The sequence below is a fragment of the Scomber scombrus genome, chromosome 20 (genome assembly GCF_963691925.1).
Source record: "Scomber scombrus chromosome 20, fScoSco1.1, whole genome shotgun sequence".
NCBI classification, from domain to species: domain Eukaryota; kingdom Metazoa; phylum Chordata; class Actinopteri; order Scombriformes; family Scombridae; genus Scomber; species Scomber scombrus.
This window is the reverse complement of record NC_084989.1, coordinates 21937069-21954785: the sequence shown is the minus strand read 5'-3', so window position 1 is coordinate 21954785 and position 17717 is coordinate 21937069. Positions and strand designations below refer to the sequence as shown.

The following is a 17717-nucleotide window of genomic DNA, read 5'->3' as shown; positions in this document are numbered from 1 at the left end:
ATAACAAACTGAGTGTCAATTTTGGGAATATAATAGTATATTAAAATATTGATATAGATGATATGGCTGAAATACAAATATAAGTTGTTTTCTAACGGGTAATAATGGTTTAACCGTTACAACCCCCCCTTTTCTCTGAGTTGGTTTGACCCAGTTGTCTGTATGGAACCAACATTATCACCAGGAAGTGAAGGGCGGTGGTTGAGAAGCAGCAGCAACGGGCTTTAGCTGATTAGTTTCGGGTCGTCGTAAGGTAAGCCTACTTTTTTACATATATTTCTCTACATGCTAAAGCTTAACAACACTTGTACTAATAATGCAACACCGCCTCTGCTTACATTTAAAGCATTTAAAATTGCTAAACGAGTCATTTTTGTGTGCTTTACAGCGTCGAAACATGGCTAACGATTAGCTCCGCTGCTAACTTTTATGAAACTTCAACCTTTAATAATTAATAATAGATGCATATTTTTGATCTGTGAAGGCGGATATATTTAGTAGCTGCTTGGTGTGAATTGGCGTAAACTTGAACAGATGTGTTAACTCATTTAATTTAAGTGTTGGTGGTTAATTTGGCCCAAAAACAGGCCTCAATCCATTGAAATACAGTGCGTAGTTTTATATAATGTGTCACCTGGCAGGTAAAATACACCTTAAAATATACTAAATATGTGTGAAATCTGACTTTAAGTAGCTCAGTTTAGTTCAAAAGTTCTCATCACTAACAAATACCATTGTTATGATAGTGATAATGTGCATTTGAAGCGTATTTTTTTGAAGGTTTTTGTGCTTTTTAATCTACAGTTAAGTCACAATATTACATTGTAATGGAGAATAGTACAGCTTGTATAATTGAAAGTGAGGTTTTAAAATAACCAGTGGGACCTAAAAGGTGTGACTTGTATTAAGACACTGTCTGGTTTAGTTTCCACATCATAAAACACATTAAGTACTATTATCTTGTCCTTTTTTAAAGTGGCACCTTGTCCTCCCTCATTAGAGAGGACTGTGAACACACCATTATATTACATTTAATAAGTTTAAATGCTGGATACAGGTCCTGTCTCCTCCTTTATTAAGTCCAAAGGCCAACACTGACAAATATACATGTTATGATAGTGATAATGTGTATTTGCATCACCTTCAAATAAGCAGTGGGCCCTCCTGACTTGTATTAAGACTTATTAAAAATACTATTTACACCAAAAATGAAGCTCAATTATCTTGATTAAGTCTTTTAAAGTGGCACCTTGTCCTCCCTCATTAAAAACTTCATGAATAAAGTATAAAGTCTGTTTTTCAGTGTTTGTGTGCAGAGAAACTTTAAACTTAAAGCAGATTTAATGTGAAAAACAACCTTGTAAGTGTCAAACTCTGCACAACTTGTAGAAACAGGAAGATAAATACATAGTTTTTAAGTTAGAGGGGAACTTAAACTTATCACCTTTAACTGAAATGATTAGTCAATCGATGGTGCAGTGAGTCAACGGAAATCATCAGCCAAGAATTTTAATAGTTGGTTCATTCATTTGAGTCATTTATCAAGTAAAACATGATCAGGTTTGCTACTAACCTGTCAATTTATGTTATTGATTCATTGATTAGTAGTTTGGCTCATTAAAAAGACTGAATCAAAGACCTAAATTGTAAAATAAGTGTTTTTAGACAGGATACATGCATGATTAATCATTTTTTGAGCCACATATTTTATCTCTTGTTCATTTTCAGGGCTGCAACTAACGATTACTTACTCAATTTAATGGTTTTGTCTTTAAAAAATATCAGTAAATGGTTAGAAATCATGATAACTGTTTCCCAAAGATGTTCCAATATCACAGATGATTGAAGAAACTAGAAAATATTCACATTTTTGAAGCTGGAATCAGCAAATTTGGACATCAAACTTTCACTTAATTGTCAAAATAGTTTCCAACTGATTGATTTAAATATTACAGCTCTAAAAAATGATACATATTCACTCCTAGCTTCTTAAATGTGATGATATTTTGTGGTTTTGAACAGTTTCTCAAGACAAAAACACATCTAGACATCCTTTTATTTACACTATCAATGGAATAACTGTAAAACTAATCATCATAACATCATGATTCATTATAAGTATGGTTAGTAGTAGCAGCTCTTTATCACCCAGCTCTTAATAAACAGCCTCACTCAACCTAAATGAAGCTGTTTTATAATAATAACCAGTGACCCAGATGATATTTTTTAACCATATCACCTTATTAAATAATATCTTAGTACACAGTGAGTCCCAGCTCTGGATGAAACTCTGTCCCATCAACACAAAGACAAAGTGGATGTGAGACAGCGTATAAAGTCTCTTTAAGACATTGCCTCAAAAGGGAATGAATCCTCACATCACTAAGTTTCCTACCGGTGAGCAGCGAGTTGATCAACCCAGAAAGCTGAGGAACATTTCCATTTATAGCTCAGGGACATTGCCACATAATTAAACTGCCCCCCCCCCGATGCTGAAATATGAGCACGAGTGACAAAATCTTATTTTGAGTATCAACATGAACTACTTTACGTCTGATGATGAGACGGTTTTCTGTTTTTATTGCCAAACGAATGATGTCTTCTTACTGTTGAAGGATGTTCAGCACTGATTAAAGATGCTAAATCAGTCATGCGTTTGTGATTAAAGCTTAAAAATTAAACTATATAGTGTTGTATATCTTCATATTTCACTTTTTATGTATTTGTATAGCACCTTTTTATACAATAAATGCAGCTTAAAGTGATTTACAGGCAAAAAAAATTACATACACCAAGAGCTTCACATTAAAAGGGACATTAAAGGAGCATAAAGCAATGTTTAAAAAGAACAAAAAAAGAAACATTAATGTAACATAAGATTGAAAATATCAATGATTTAAAACTAGTACATAGTAAAAGTAGCTCAAATAGAATAAAAACAATATATAACATCAAGTAAAGTTCATCATATTAAAAGCAGTGCTGTAGTGACTGATAGAAAAGCAAGATTTAAAGGCTAAAAGTGAAGAATTGTCTTCATATTTAAACATAAAAGCTATTTTCAATCATCCGCTAAACCATTTAAAGACAGTAAAATACTATTAACACTGATATTTATTTAAGTTTTACATCCGTAGCTGCTGGATCTTTAACCTAACTGTCTTTTCTTCTTTTTTACCTCCTCCAGGAATATAAACACACAATCAAGATGTCGAGCAAAAGAGCAAAGGGAAAGACCACGAAGAAGCGCCCCCAGCGCGCCACCTCCAATGTCTTCGCCATGTTCGACCAGTCTCAGATCCAGGAGTTCAAGGAGGCGTTCAACATGATCGACCAGAACCGAGACGGCTTCGTCGACAAAGAGGACCTCCACGACATGCTGGCCTCGCTCGGTGAGTCGTCGGTAGCAACAGCAGCAGGAAGGAGGGGGGGGGGAGTTCAGTTCAGTTCAGGACGAGAACGAATGTTTACTCAAGACTGAAACTATGGATAATCAAATAACAGGAGCAGTTAAAGTGTGCAGCTACTTTCTTTATGTGCTGTCCGCAGTTTGGAAATTTACATAATTGCAGCAGCAAAGTGGAAAGCATCAATAGAGAGAATAAAGGACAATAAATAATAAATACACAAGCAATAAAATAAACAATAGTAGCAAAAAAAGTAACATTATGTTCAAAAGTAATATAGTATATCCAAAGTACTGATATTTAGCACTCATGCACATTGAAAAAGTGCAATAATAATAATAAGCTTAATTCATAGAGCACTTTTCACAATCCAAAGTGCTTCACAAGACGGCAAAATGCACAAATCATAAAATAATTAAATTTCAATGTAAGAAAAAAAAGGCAACAATAGATAAACACATTTAGACTAATTCTGCAAGCTTGAAGGCAAAGTTACAAAGTGCTTCACAAGGCGGCAAAAAATACACAAATCATAAAACAATTACATTTTTAAAAGAGTACAAACCATTTCAGTGTAGGAAGAAAGGAAGAATAGATTATAAACTATATTTAAACTCATGCAAACAGACCTTTTTAGAGGCCTAGAGAATAAACAATGAGTTTTATATATTTAAATACGGCCTATTTACCATCATTTCCTAAATCCTGTGGTAATAAATTGGAATAAAAGGTCTAACACAGATGTAGTTTTAACACAGCAGACTTGCAGAAGTGTCTTATCCATCTTTCTTTCCTTTTTTAGGCAAAAATCCAACTGATGAGTACCTGGAGGCCATGATGATGGAGGCTCCGGGTCCCATCAACTTCACCATGTTCCTCACCATGTTCGGAGAGAAACTCAACGGCACAGACCCCGAAGATGTGATCCGAAATGCGTTCGCTTGCTTCGATGAGGAGGGGACAGGTAGGCGAGGCGGTCGAGCTCATACCCATAAACCACTCAAACTTAATTATATCTGTCTTCCTTTTTTAATCCTTTGATTTGTTTCCTGCAGGTTTCATCCAGGAAGATTACCTCAGAGACCTGCTCACGACGATGGGCGACCGCTTTACAGACGAGGAGGTGGACGAGCTTTTCAGGGAGGCTCCCATCGACAAGAAGAGCAACTTCAACTACGTGGAGTTCACGCGCATCCTAAAGCACGGAGCCAAGGATAAGGACGATTAAAAAGAGAGCCATCACCAGCATATTCCTCCTCTTCTTACTATTCTCTGTGCTGCATGTCTCAACTCTCTCTCTCCAGTTTAAATCCAGTTTATATAAAGAAAACCAAAGCAATAACTTACCTGCTGTATTTGTCAGAACTTCAAATACTGTCAGATTTTACACGAGCTCTAATCAGAAGAAGTTTTAAACGGTTGTCAGATGTGTTTTCTTCTTTCTCTCTCTGTCATGTAAAGATGTGAAGCAGCAGCAGCAGCATATTATTATTATTATTGGAGGCTCTTAAGGGATTACATTAACGTCTTTGCTTATTATCATCATGATCGGATTCATCCTGAATTTTTACAGTTTTTATAATATAAACTTTTTAAAAAATAAAAGCCCTCTATCAAGTTGTAGTTTGCTGACTTGTTTTCCCCCCTTGACTTGGCATAAATGACAACTGAAATAAGCGTTTTGTATTATTTTGTCTTTATTTTTTTCCGCTTATTTGCACCATTTTTCATTCCTCGGGTTCTTGTCAGGTCTCGACAAGTCTTCTCTTTTTTTCTTCTCTCTCGTGAAATCACTCGACCTGTGCAGACGAGCGACTCCCTCCAGGGGTTTTCTTCTTTTTTTTCTTTCTGTTTTTAAGGTCAAAAAAGGGCAGATTCACTGAGTTAAAAGAAATACTTTAGTGGAGTTTAACCCTTCATAATAGAGAGAGGGAAAGCAGCTAATGATGATTCACGTCTGCCCATACAGGGAGTGTTGTTACGTAATAAAAAGTCCTTATCTAACGGGCGTGTTAGGGCGCCGAACTGGAGACAAGATGAGCATGATGATAAAGTTAATCTCATCCTATTGGAAGTTTCTGGTTTGGAGTTTATTTAGAAGCAGAAACTTAGCTGAGAGATCAGAGTTTACTTCTCTGAGAATACTTAAAACGCCCCTTTTATTTATTTAAGATTACACCACTCCAGCTTTTTATGGCTAGAATAGTCCTGATACATTTAAAGGCAGTTTGAGGATTTGGTTCATTAATCCTGGATGAAGTTATCTTGAATATGAAAAAAAGGCAAAATTAGAAGAGTTGAAACCGAGATCAGCTGAGTCCTGATCATGTGCTGGAGGTAATAAACTATTATATACTACCCATGAGCAGGGTTGGGAAGGTAACTTTGGAAATCTGATTTCAGATGTAATCACCTTTGTAATCAACATTTAATTACACATTTTTTCAGATTACTGTTACACTTATTTCTTGTTTATTAGTGGTGTTGGGGAGTCACTAGTTACTCAACACTGACAACAGCATAAGAAGTCCATTTTTTAAAAACCTAATTATTGGGCCTGCAGATACTCCCCAAATTTTTCATGAAAATCACATCTGTTGCTTTGAAGCCTCTGAAGTGACCAGTTCAATGAAATTTTATAGAATACATTTAAATTAAAAGTTACAATCACATTAAATTTCTAGCACTGGGCTCCAAAAAAGGAAGTGAGTATATGAGTGATGCTGCAGCTGATGAAAACATAAGAATGAAGCTTAGCAAAAGTTTACAGAGTCCGATTACAGATGTTAATGAAATACATCCTAAAGTCCACATGAGAAACAAAAATCACCTTCACAATCATATATTTTCCCACTTCAGTTCTTGTCTGAGTAGTGTACAGGGTTGGGAAGGTAAGTTTAGATATGTAATAGGTTACATATTACTAGTTACTCTATTTAAAATGTAATAAGTAATGTAACTATTTCAATTACTTCATCAAAGTAATGTAATTTATGACATACTTTTGAGCTGTGTATTATGTAGTTAAAATTATATTTAAGGTGATATATATTTTTTTTTTCGCCCTCTGGTGACTGAAAGTTGCAACCCAAGTGGTGCTGCATTCAGTTACTGTGGGAAAGATTGCAATTCAAAGTAAAAACATGAACAATGTCAAAAGCTTTTAAGAATACTGCTAAAGTTACATATACAAATTATACTTTGGTTGTTATGCCAATTTATTTGGACGTGAATGCAAGAGTGGCGTGCGTATTTATAGCAACAATTAATTAAAAGGATTAGAAAGAATTCCTCATGTTGTGCTGGTTAAAACAAATATATGCCTATATGTAAGATCTTTATAGATTTATGTCCAGCTATTAATATACATAGTCAACCATTGCTTTATAAGATATATATATAAATAAATAAATCGCTTGGATTTTTAGACTAAGTGATTATTCAATAAGTATGATGCTAGAATTTACGACGCACCTTGAACGCCTCATCATGCCGCTTACGGAACCACGTTATCATCATGGCTGCAGCCTGCACCTCTCTGCTCGCTGTTTCTTCTCTCCTCTGAGCCTTTTCCTGCTGTCACAAAGCTCCAGGTAAGACTTTATACAGTTTAACATTAATATTATATGTTTAATTATCAGTCTGATATTAAATGTCCACTTTTTTAAAGCCACGTTAAGAAGCAGGATAGCAGAGAGACTCTTCTAGGCTAGCAGCTAACAGCTTCAAGGTTAGTTAAGAAACAGGAGGTCAGACAAATGACTTACTAATGAATGGATAAAAGCTTAAAATGAAATAATGAATATATATTTGTGTTTATGTTATACTCTGCTGACCTTTATTCATATGTTGATTTAATTCATGGACTGGTTATGATAAAGAGAAGCTAGAATAAATGTCTAACACAGGGCTCAGTATGGCAAAATATTAATTTATAGACAATAAAAGGCTAAATGAATGAGCCTCCACACGGTTTCATGCTTTTTATAATGAGTTTAGACTGTGTTATAAATGCTTGAAGTGTTTTTAATTGAAAAATCTGCAGAAAAGCTGCTAAAATGTATAATTGTGCAACTGAGTAGAGCCTCAATGTATTAACTTTTCATTTAAATTGACTGATTTATGTTAATTTACCTTCTTTAACTCTATTTTATCATATTATATACGTTGTATCATTTATAATTTATACAATTTAAATGTATTTTCTTATTTTTCCTTAGTTTATTGTCTGGTTTTGTTTTTCTTTTGTTTGTTTTCTCTTATTTAGACACATAAATAAAGCTTAATAGTTTGGACATTTATTATAAATAATGCATTAACCTCCAGGGACCTGAGCTTTTGTTTGGTATGCAAACAAATTGTAATATCGCCTATGTATTTGTGTATTAGTAGGTCCTGATAGGTACAAATAATGTCCTCATATGGGGACAATGGGTTTTCAATTAACTCACCAGTGTATGAAACTATTTATTTCCTTACATTTACACCAATGATAATAAAATCTCAGCGTCCCCAAACAAGTACTTCCTGGTTGCTTTAGCTAAACTTAATCAAATTTGTATCAAACTACAAACGTTATTAAGCATAAATAAACAAGTTTCAACCATAAAATTTGATAAGGTTTTCTACCTGGTTCACTTTTGGTTGTTTTTATGCAGATTTTTTATAATGTTTTGTGCTTTTGCTAAAACTAAGTGGCACAAAAAGGTGTGTATGAATGAGGTCAACAGGTCAAAGTTCAGCAGAATGAAGTATAAGGTCCAGCAAACTCAAATTGTAATGTCTCCATATGAGGACGCAGGGTCACAGGAGGTAGAAACCAGTAAAGGAGGCAGCTCAGTAGTTTTGTCTTCTTTTGTTATATGGTATAAACATGTGTCTTCTTTCTTGTCTTTAAAGTTTCCCTTCACTGGTCTGAGGAGTCGTGGCTTTCATGGCTTTGAAGCTGATCCAGAGACGTCCGCTGCTGAGGCAGTTGGGGATCCAGCGTTACCCTCCCGTTGTTCCCCTCTGCTCCACCAGACTCCTGAGCAGCAGCCCTGCAGCTCAGCCCTCATGCGTCGCCTGCCTTTGCACGTCAGCCAGCCGCTGCATCCATAAACAGGGCTGCCTGAAGCTGCAGCCGGACAGCAGAGTGAGGAGCCTGGCAACCATCGTCAGGGAGCCGTCCTTCGTCGCCAGCAGCTCCGTCGGACTCCACAAAGACTCTGTTCCCAGGTTTCGTCTGACCCAGCTGCACCGACCCACCGCAGCAGAGGAGCAGGCGTTCCAGCAGCGTTTGGAGAACTGCTCGTCGTCCCGGCAGGTTTTCAAACTGCTGCGCACGGTGGAGATCATATCTGACACCATGGCGGCGGCCGCGCTCCACCGTGTGGCCGACTTGGAGCAGGATGGCAACGCTCTGAAGGATCCGGCCGTGCTGCAGAACGACACCATCACGGCTTTGTGCTCCCAGCTGGAGCAGGACTCCGGGCGGCTGACGGACGCCGGTTTGGTGTCGGCTCTGCTGGCCTGCACTCGCCTCTTCCTGGACCCTTGGAGCACGCTGATGGTGCGGCTGGTGTCGGAGAGCCAGGAGAGGCTGGACGGGAGGCACATGAGCGTGGGGCAGCTGTGCAGTCTGGGCCAGGCGATGCTGGCCATGGAGGGACGCGGCAGTGTGATGCTGGACGAGGTGATGGAGCAAATCCAGAAGCAGGAGCCGGCTCAGTGGAGCTTAGCGGACCTCCAGGCTGTTTATCAACTTCTGCAGAGCGGCGTGGGCGTAGACGGGAAATACAGAGACCTGTTGAACGCCATGCACACTCACGCCGTCACCGTCACCTACCGTATGAACCCTGCGGCCGTCAGCGGGCTCCTCAGCGCCCTCGTCACCCTGAAGCAGACCCAGGCCATGCCGCTGGTGATCAGTCTGTGTAAGCAGGCGGTGCGACACATACCTCACTTCACCGACGACGAGCTCAGCCTGGTGCTCGTGGCGCTGATGCACTTCGGTCACAGCGATCATTACTTTGTGGAGGCGATGGAGAGGTACGTCCCCAAGATGGCGTTCACCTCCCACCCAGAGACGGTTACCAAGGTGATGCAGTTCTTCAGCCGGAGGAACATCCTGTCTCCGGTGGTGTTCGACGCCGTCGCCGAGAGCTTCGTGTACCGAGCAGACGACTACAGCACCAGCCAGGTGGCGAGGCAGATCGTGCCTTTCGGGAAGCTGGGATACGTCCCGCCCAACGCCGGCGACTTGTTCAGGAAGGTGGAATCCATCCTGCGAACACGCTTCTCACACTTCCAGCCTCGCATGCTGCTCAACCTGCTTCACGCCTGCATCCTGGTGGAGAGGTTCCCCGTTAACTTTGTCTCCAAAGTTTTTAGCAGCTTCTTCCTCCAGCAGCTGGAAGGTAAAACATCCTGTCCTCAGATATATATAAAGGGTCAGTGACAAATAAGGGTTGGCAAGATGAGCGATTCAAAATATGTAAAAAATTATCTTAAAAGCAGAATTAGGTTTGTTAAAATGTTGTATTTTGCACAATTTTTTGTATTTAAGTGGACTTATACTAATAATGACTTCATTTAAAAACATGTAAATGTTTCCTGATCTCCATGGTTACCAGATGAAATGTAATATTTAGAACAATTGTATTCCATTACCTTTATTTAATATAAAAGTTATAATGTAAGATCATGCCAAACTAGTTGATATGGTGTTTTATTGACAACTTACTGTTTTTAAGCAAGCTGAATTATTTGGTACAAAGTTTTTATGGTTACACCACTTAGACATTTTTACCATAATCCTCTAATATATTCTCTCAAAATGGATTGAAAGCAGAAATTTGATGAATGTGTGCAAGTTATTCATACGTTTATTTTCACATTTTAACCCAATACATCATAAAAGTTCCCCTTTTATAGAGATGAAATATATATCCTATGTTCTGCATTTCTCTACGTTTCAGATGGAGGCACGAAAATTGATCGGGTGGTTCTGGCGCAGCTGACTCAGCTCTACATGACGTTGAAGTTAGAGTGTCCTTTCTACGAGGTATTTACCTTTTATTTGTGTTATGTTAGATATTTAACTGATAAAGCCAACTTCTCACTTAACATATTATCAGTATATGAGGTTAAATGCAGTTATTTATGAAGGTACAATTGAAATAAAAGCAGAATTTAAAGAGTTTAGTCTTTTTAACCTTTAAGACAGATGTTTGACATACTAAAGCTAAAGATCTTCTGTCAGATTGAATGAATATCTGGGTGTGGCATCTTCATCAGGGTCCGCGGCTTCTCTCCAAATACCGCATAAAGTCTTTCCTCACATCCGGACACACTGTGGAATCACCGGTGGACGTACATCTGTACCACTCGGTCAAATCTGGACTGGTGGATTTACTCGGGGCTCGATCGTACTTTGGGTCTCGAGTCCTGACCCCGTACTGCTACACGTTAGGTAAAAACACTTACAGCTGCTGGTTTTAATAAATGTTTCTTATAGTTCGCCTGCTTTATAACTTATTATTTATCTTATCGTAGATGTGGAGATAAAGCTCGACGAGGAGGGATACGTGTTGCCTGCCAGTCACGAAGACGATGTTTACAAGAGGTAAACGCTTTCATGTGTGATAAATCAAGCGCCAAATTACAACAAAGGTTATATGAAGGTACATTTCACACAGAGCAGGGAGAGAGAGGGAGAGAGAGAGGGGGAGAGAGAGGGAGAGAGAGAGGGAGAGAGAGAGGGAGAGAGAGAGGGAGGGAGAGAGAGAGGGAGAGAGAGAGGGAGAGAGAGAGAGAGGGAGAGAGAGAGGGAGAGAGAGAGAGAGGGAGAGAGAGAGGGAGAGAGAGAGGGAGAGAGAGAGGGAGAGAGAGAGGGAGAGAGAGAGGGAGAGGGAGAGAGGGAGAGAGAGAGAGAGAGAGAGATTAAACTAGACTATTCTGCAGATTTAATGGAAATAGTAACGCACCGTTTGCCTTGAACGTATCCCTCCGCCACCGACATAAACATCTGATCCCTGCTTTTAAAAAAGGCCGAAAAAAATAAATCAATAACCGCTCAAGTGCTTTATAACGGAGCATCATAAACATTGCAGCGAGAGGAAAGCATTTACAGTTTGGTCACAAAAAATGGGGGGAAAGAAAGAAAAGTAACTCCCTCAACAGTCATTGACAGAATATTACAGGAACTATTTTTTTATTATTCTTAGTGCAGTTGTGCCGTCGCTGTCCGCAGAGACTCAAGAGTGTGTTTAAAATAATGACAGTTATGTAACAGATTGTGCTTCTTTCTTTCTTTTAAAGGCGACATTTTTTAATTTAAAAAAATGCCCGTCCCCTCCCCTTTAAAACAGGATTATAAAAAACCACAACACTCAACCTCCCCCCTCAAAAAAACTCCAAAAAGCTACAGTTCATCACATTGTCACATGTTCACAGACAGAAACAGAAACAGGGGGAGGATATAAATCTTACACTGCAAAACTGTCTCCACTTTTCACGCTGTGTTTAAGCATTTTAATGTATGTGTTTAAACCAATACTGCATGAGCTTGTAAATATATCTGTACTGTCTCATCCTTGTATTGCAATTTAACTTTAACTTTTCTATTATATGTTATATTCATATGGACCCACAGATGTGTTTCCTTCTTCTTCATTGTGCTGTTTTTATTCGTGCATTAACAGGATAGCCATTTGTATTGATGGACCTAAAAGATTCTCCACAAACAAGAGGCAGCTGCTCGGGAAAGAGGCCATTAAACATCGACACCTGAGGCTGCTGGGATATGAAGTCGTGCAGGTTAGACTCTAATCTTCACTTTAATGCTTGTTCCTATTTGACAGATCTCTGTATTATGCAGTTTATGCCTGTTATGCATATTTCTTTCTGCCTTCTAGTGTAATTTTGTTCTTTTTTTTTCTAGATCCCTTTCTATGAAATGGAAAAACTGCGTAACAGGACCAGTGTGGTTGAGTATCTGCACCAAAAGATCTTCCCACACAGTTACAGACTGAGCTGGTGATGATTTAAACATCTGTAGCACATCTGGGCTCATTATTTCAGTTGAGCTTTTTTTTCCAGCTTAATAAAAGATATTATTTATTTTTGCTAAAGACTCTTTGCCATGACTTAAATATCAATGTGTTTAAGTTATTGATTATGCACTTGCACATATTTAACTTCACAATAAAGTGACTTTTATATAAATTCTGCATTTTTTTTTTTTTTAATGACTTGAATGCATCACACAAAATTTAAGGATTGCTTGAAAAATATAATTTATTGATGTTGTCGGTAGCAACGCAGCGATGCAGAAACTGTACAAAGTTAAAGAGAAAAAACCCAGATTGCAAAAAACCTCAAAACACCTCCGATACATATATATGACATGAGCTCAATTATACAGAAGAATTATTAAAAAGTTGTTCTAATTAAGAAACCTGATTTCAAGTTGTAGTCTACATCATTCGCTGGACAGAAGACGCTTTGGTCTAAGGCTTGGGAGTGTTAGTTGGTAGATACAAAAAAAAGAAAAGTACGAGAGGCTATGATACATTTAAAACCATCAGGAGTGTCGCCATCGCCATCACCATCGCTCCTTTTATGTGGCGGGAATCTGAGGAAGGCCGAACTCATCCACCAGAACACCATCCTGGAATATAAAGATAAAGAAATAAATAATAAGTAGATGCAAAAATGTGTTTAATGGCCATCTCTGGATCCTGAATGTTGTGACGCACCCTGTTGCTGGCCTCGCCAGGCAGACCCTGAGGGATAGAAGGAGCGGAGGAAGCCTCGTCCAGGTAAGAGCTGTCCTCATCCAGCAGGAGCTCGTCTCCAAGAGCGTCCAACTCTGTTAAAAAATACGGAAATTTAGTCTTTAATAAGAACTAAAATCTCCTGAATCACTGCTGCAGAGGGATAATACTGAAGAAATGCGGTGATATAGTTGTTAATTAACCCTTTACATATTATTCAGGGTCAAATTAGGCTAATTTTTACATTTTTGAGCTTTAAAAACACTGAATACTTTTTACTTTTCGCCTGAAATTTGAAGTTTAATATGTGAAATTCAACAACTTTTGTCAGTGGAAGACAAATGCTGTGTTGATGCAATTTTCCCCTTTTAGATACAATCTTTAAACTCTTGTAAATCTGTTTTTATTCTTAAATAAATTGAAAGAAATAAACATATAAACCTGCATTTTTCACTGCATCAATTAACACTTTCCCCTCATGAAGGGTAAACGTTTTTCCTTTTTAATTTATTCTTTCATCATTTTTATTCATGTCACTTGTTCTGTCTTATTATCAGCTTATCAATCAGCCGTAAAACACTTTATACATTAACCAGTATTAAAAAGGTGCTCCATCAATAAACTTTGATTGATGTAGAGGAATAAGAATAAAAACAAACTATTTCTCTGGCTGATGATGAAGTATTCATTTAAATCCTTAAATTACCGAGAGGATGAGACTCTGATATGTGACTTGGAGGAAACCTACACATCACCACCTTCCTCCTGAGCTCCTCCTCTTTTCTTTTTACTGACCTGCTTCCAAGTCGTCGTCGTCAATTTCTGGCGTGCCGTAGCTCCGGCCCATCGCCTCCTGGATTTCGTTGGCGTCTTCCATCATGTCCTCGAGCTGATCTTGAACATCCTAAAATAATAAAAAAGAAACATGAAAATGAGACAAAGACAAAATGTTTCAAGTTTCTTGTAATATAATATTTTTCTTGCTGTTTTAAGTATGCAAGAAAATACCTCAATCTGATCAATTTTCACGTGCTTGTAGGCTTTCTTCATGTCTTTGAGGCCGACTTTCATGGCGTCAACCTAAAAAAACAACAAGATTTAATTAGTTAACCACGTTTTCTTGAGTTGGGCTCAGTAAAGCTCATCTCATACATAAAATAATCGTCTCTTACTGTAGTTTTAGTGTCTTTGAGGGTTTGGATTGTATAGTTTTGTTGTTCCATGTTGAACGACTGCTGCATGAGGTTGTCTCGCTGACTCTCGTACCTGCAGGAAGTAAGAGAACCAAGAAGTGAAAAACATTTTTATTTAAAGAATATATGGGTCAATGACGTATAAGGATTTACAACAACTCAATTTTAGAATAATAAAAACAAGCATATGTAATGCAGTAGTTCAAACATTCAGAATGTTGTGTACCTGAAGATCCTTATTATACATTTGAAAGTGATTTTAGGGGTTTTTCAAGATTAATTGGCCTTAAAAAAAGTCGTGGTGCGACCATGATTCATCTTGAAATAAATCAATTTATTTAACCCTCATGTCGTCCTCCCGGGTCAAATTGACCCCATCTCTTTTGACTGTTCCTTCTTTCCTTCTTTCCTTCCTCCCTCTTTCTTTGCTCCTTCTTCCTTCCATACTTCTTTCCTCACTTCCTTCCTTCCTTCCTTATCTCCTTCCTCCTTTCCTTCTCTCCTTACTTCCTTCCTCTTTTCCTCCCTCCCTCCTTACTCCTTTCCTTTCCTTCCTTCCTTCCTTCCTTCCTTCCTCCTGTCCCTCCTTCCACCTTTCCTTCCTCCCTTCCTTCTTCCCTCACTTCCTTCCTTCCTACCTTCCTTCTTCATTTCCTTCCTCCCTTCCTTCTCTCCTTAATTCCTTCCTCTTTTCCTCCCTCCCTCCCTCTTACTCCTTTCCTTCATTCCTCCCTTCCTTCCTCCCTCCCTTCCTTCCTCCCTTCCTTCCTCCTGTCCTTCCTTGACCTGAGGACAACAGGAGGGTTAACACGTTTCACATCTTTTTTTTTTTTACACGTTTTCAGTAATATAAAGTGTTTGGAAACAAAGTATTTGCATTTTTTTTTTTTTTTTTTTTTACATTTTTGTAAATGATGATCTTTTATTTATATAAAGATATTTCAAGATGAATCATGGTCGCACCACACGACTTTTTTTAAGGCCAGTGCCAATTAATCTTGAAAAACCCATTAAAATCACTTAATTTATAATGTATAATATGGATCTTCAGGTACACAACATTCTGAATGTTTGAACTACTGCATTAGATATGCTTGTTTTTATTATTCTACAATTGAGTTGTTGAACATCCTTATACGTCATTGACCCATAAACACTCACACAAAGGACATTAATCTACTTACATTCTCTTCTGCTTCAAAACTCTCATCGCCTTTTGCTTGACCATGTTCTAGTAGGTTAAGAAAAACAAACAGGGTTACTTTTGGAAATGTAATATGTTACAGATTACTAGTTACCCTATTTAAAATGTAATAAGTAATGTAACTACACATTGTATTTCACACTTTTCAACAATACTCGGTGTGATTTTCATTCAGTATTTCACATCAACACTGGACGTAAAATCTCACCTTCGAAGGTCCGTCTCTCATCTTCTTCATCTGATCTTTGTACTTCACCAGTTCAACATCTAGCCGGGCGATTTTCTTGTCGACGGACTCTGCCCGAGAATCAACCTTTAAAAAGTAGAAAAAGACCAAATAGAGTGTTAACTTCAGTTTGACGGCTGATCATTAGTTATTGAATTACACACTAAATACAGTCAATACAAGCTGATTGACTGCTCGTAGGTTATTCCTTAAAGGCACACACACATACTCAGGAGTCTTATTGATTAACATTAAATATGACACAGTGTCTGTTACTTCCTGTCAAATCAGCTCCAGTTATGACGCTGAAGTTAGCCTCTGATTTGTGGCTAAGAGGAAACATAAATGATGATGTTTAGTGAGATTTGTGATAAAGTGTTAAGACATTGTAGAAAAAAGCTTTAACGCTGTTTAAACACACTTTCAGATATGAGAAATCTTTATTTTGCTCATGAAAACAGAAAAAGGGGCTTTTTTTTTTTAACCCATCCAGACCACATACAAGCACATCCAGATCAAAAACAACTATAATTAAACGTGTCAAATCTGGACTAGATTTAAAAGGAGACTCCAAAGACTCATTAAACATTTGCTACTGTAAAATGAATGAAACTCAGGATTATGACACTCTGTGATGTCTTCTGCCATACTAGACTATTTGTTTCTTGAGATATTTTAATACTGAGCAGAATCACCTAAAAACATAATTCTAGCTTTATGACAATACTTACAAACGATGCAGTATGCAACAAGACACGTGATTTTCATGCAATTAGACGAAATAAATCTATATTTCTGATATAAAACAGTTTAAAAACAGGTCAAACCTGAGGACAACAGGAGGATTAAGACTTTCTGCAGTCATGTCTAACACTTTCTTACAAGTGTAAGTGGTGAAAATCTAGATGTGGTTATTATGACAATTTGGCAATTATAAATATGGTGGTTTTTGATCTGGATGGTGGGAAAAAAGCAGGGAAATCGCCATATTTGTCTGTTTTCATACGCAAATTAAAGGTGTCTTACATCCAAAAGTAGGTTTAAACAGTGTTAAGGCTTTTTGCAGTCATGTCTAACACTTTCTCATAAGTGTAAGTGGTAAAAATCTGGATTTAGTTATTATTATTACAATTTGGCAAAGTATAAATATGGTGGTTTTTGATCTGGATGGTGGGAAAAAAGCAGGGAAATCGCCATATTTTACTAGTTTCATGAGCAAATTAAAGGTTTAACAAATTTAAAAGTAGGTTTAAACAGTGTTAAGACTTTCTGCAGTCATGTCACAAGTGTAAGTGGTGAACATCTGGTATAAATGTGGTGGTTTTTTATCTGGATGGTGGGAAAAAAGCAGGTATATTGCCACATTTGTCTGTTTTCATAAGCACATTAAAGGTTTCTCTAATCCAAAAGTTGGTTTAAACAATGTTAAGACTTTCTGCAGTCATGCCTAACACTTTCTCACATGCAAAGTGTTAAAAACCCCTTAACATTAAGTATCTTTACTGATGTTTCCCCTTAACTTATCCCTTTAACAGCTGACATTAGCTTCGAGGTTTCTGCCCTGACAAGCAACCTATATAAACTGGTTAAACTGGTTTAAAGTCAGACAAGTCAGTGAAATGACAATGACATGGTTCCTGTTGTATGTTAATGAAATGTCTCAAATTCCAGCTGAATATTACATAAAGCTGACTCACTTACTATCTAAACAAACAAAACTCATTGTTTTGCTTAAATACTTTGATTATTATCGACACATGACGCTTAATCTAACACTTTTCTGATAGTCTAGTTTGTTTTTAATGTAATACAACATATACTTGATGTATAAGTTTGTGTATTATGACAACAATTACAAGTTAAACCATGACTAACTCTCTTTGTGGCCTCTGCACATTAAAAGTCGAGCTAAGCTAAAGAAAGAGACCA

The 17717-nt window shown here is 37.6% G+C and overlaps 3 protein-coding genes across 3 annotated transcripts in view; 2 read left to right on the top strand and 1 right to left on the bottom strand.

Annotated features, from left to right (window-relative positions):
- Positions 1 to 165: 165 nt before the first annotated feature.
- Positions 166 to 5084, top strand: myl12.1 (myosin, light chain 12, genome duplicate 1). The gene is made up of 4 exons (XM_062441506.1): positions 166 to 253; positions 3188 to 3392; positions 4210 to 4371; positions 4463 to 5084. The coding sequence occupies exons 2-4, from the start codon at positions 3209 to 3211 to the stop codon at positions 4633 to 4635; spliced, it is 519 nt and encodes a 172-aa protein (XP_062297490.1). The 5' UTR covers positions 166 to 253; positions 3188 to 3208; the 3' UTR covers positions 4636 to 5084.
- Positions 5085 to 6918: 1834 nt separating this feature from the next.
- On the top strand, positions 6919 to 12586 carry fastkd3 (FAST kinase domains 3). The gene is made up of 7 exons (XM_062441810.1): positions 6919 to 7000; positions 8307 to 9805; positions 10367 to 10452; positions 10686 to 10860; positions 10944 to 11013; positions 12092 to 12206; positions 12331 to 12586. Exons 2-7 carry the CDS (start codon positions 8341 to 8343, stop codon positions 12427 to 12429), a joined length of 2010 nt encoding a protein of 669 aa, XP_062297794.1. The 5' UTR covers positions 6919 to 7000; positions 8307 to 8340; the 3' UTR covers positions 12430 to 12586.
- Positions 12587 to 12674: 88 nt separating this feature from the next.
- The window catches only part of chmp5b (charged multivesicular body protein 5b), a 5253-nt gene continuing 210 nt past the window's right edge, over positions 12675 to 17717 (bottom strand). The window contains exons 2-8 of the mRNA XM_062441837.1: positions 15771 to 15875; positions 15543 to 15589; positions 14338 to 14431; positions 14174 to 14245; positions 13961 to 14069; positions 13148 to 13260; positions 12675 to 13059 (exon numbers count right to left, since the gene is read on the bottom strand). Coding sequence (XP_062297821.1) covers positions 13009 to 13059; positions 13148 to 13260; positions 13961 to 14069; positions 14174 to 14245; positions 14338 to 14431; positions 15543 to 15589; positions 15771 to 15875 — 591 coding nt within the window. The 3' untranslated portion in view covers positions 12675 to 13008. The remainder of the gene's footprint in view (positions 13060 to 13147; positions 13261 to 13960; positions 14070 to 14173; positions 14246 to 14337; positions 14432 to 15542; positions 15590 to 15770; positions 15876 to 17717) is intronic.

Excerpts from the sequence above, each read along its gene's own strand:
- myl12.1 (XM_062441506.1), top strand. The coding sequence starts at position 3,209 with ATGTCGAGCAAAAGAGCAAAGGGAAAGACCACGAAGAAGCGCCCCCAG. Across the intron at positions 3,393-4,209 it reads CGACATGCTGGCCTCGCTCG|GCAAAAATCCAACTGATGAG; the intron begins GTGAGTCGTCGG and ends TTCCTTTTTTAG. Across the intron at positions 4,372-4,462 it reads CTTCGATGAGGAGGGGACAG|GTTTCATCCAGGAAGATTAC; the intron begins GTAGGCGAGGCG and ends TGTTTCCTGCAG.
- fastkd3 (XM_062441810.1), top strand. The coding sequence starts at position 8,341 with ATGGCTTTGAAGCTGATCCAGAGACGTCCGCTGCTGAGGCAGTTGGGG. Across the intron at positions 10,861-10,943 it reads CCCGTACTGCTACACGTTAG|ATGTGGAGATAAAGCTCGAC; the intron begins GTAAAAACACTT and ends ATCTTATCGTAG. Across the intron at positions 11,014-12,091 it reads GAAGACGATGTTTACAAGAG|GATAGCCATTTGTATTGATG; the intron begins GTAAACGCTTTC and ends GTGCATTAACAG.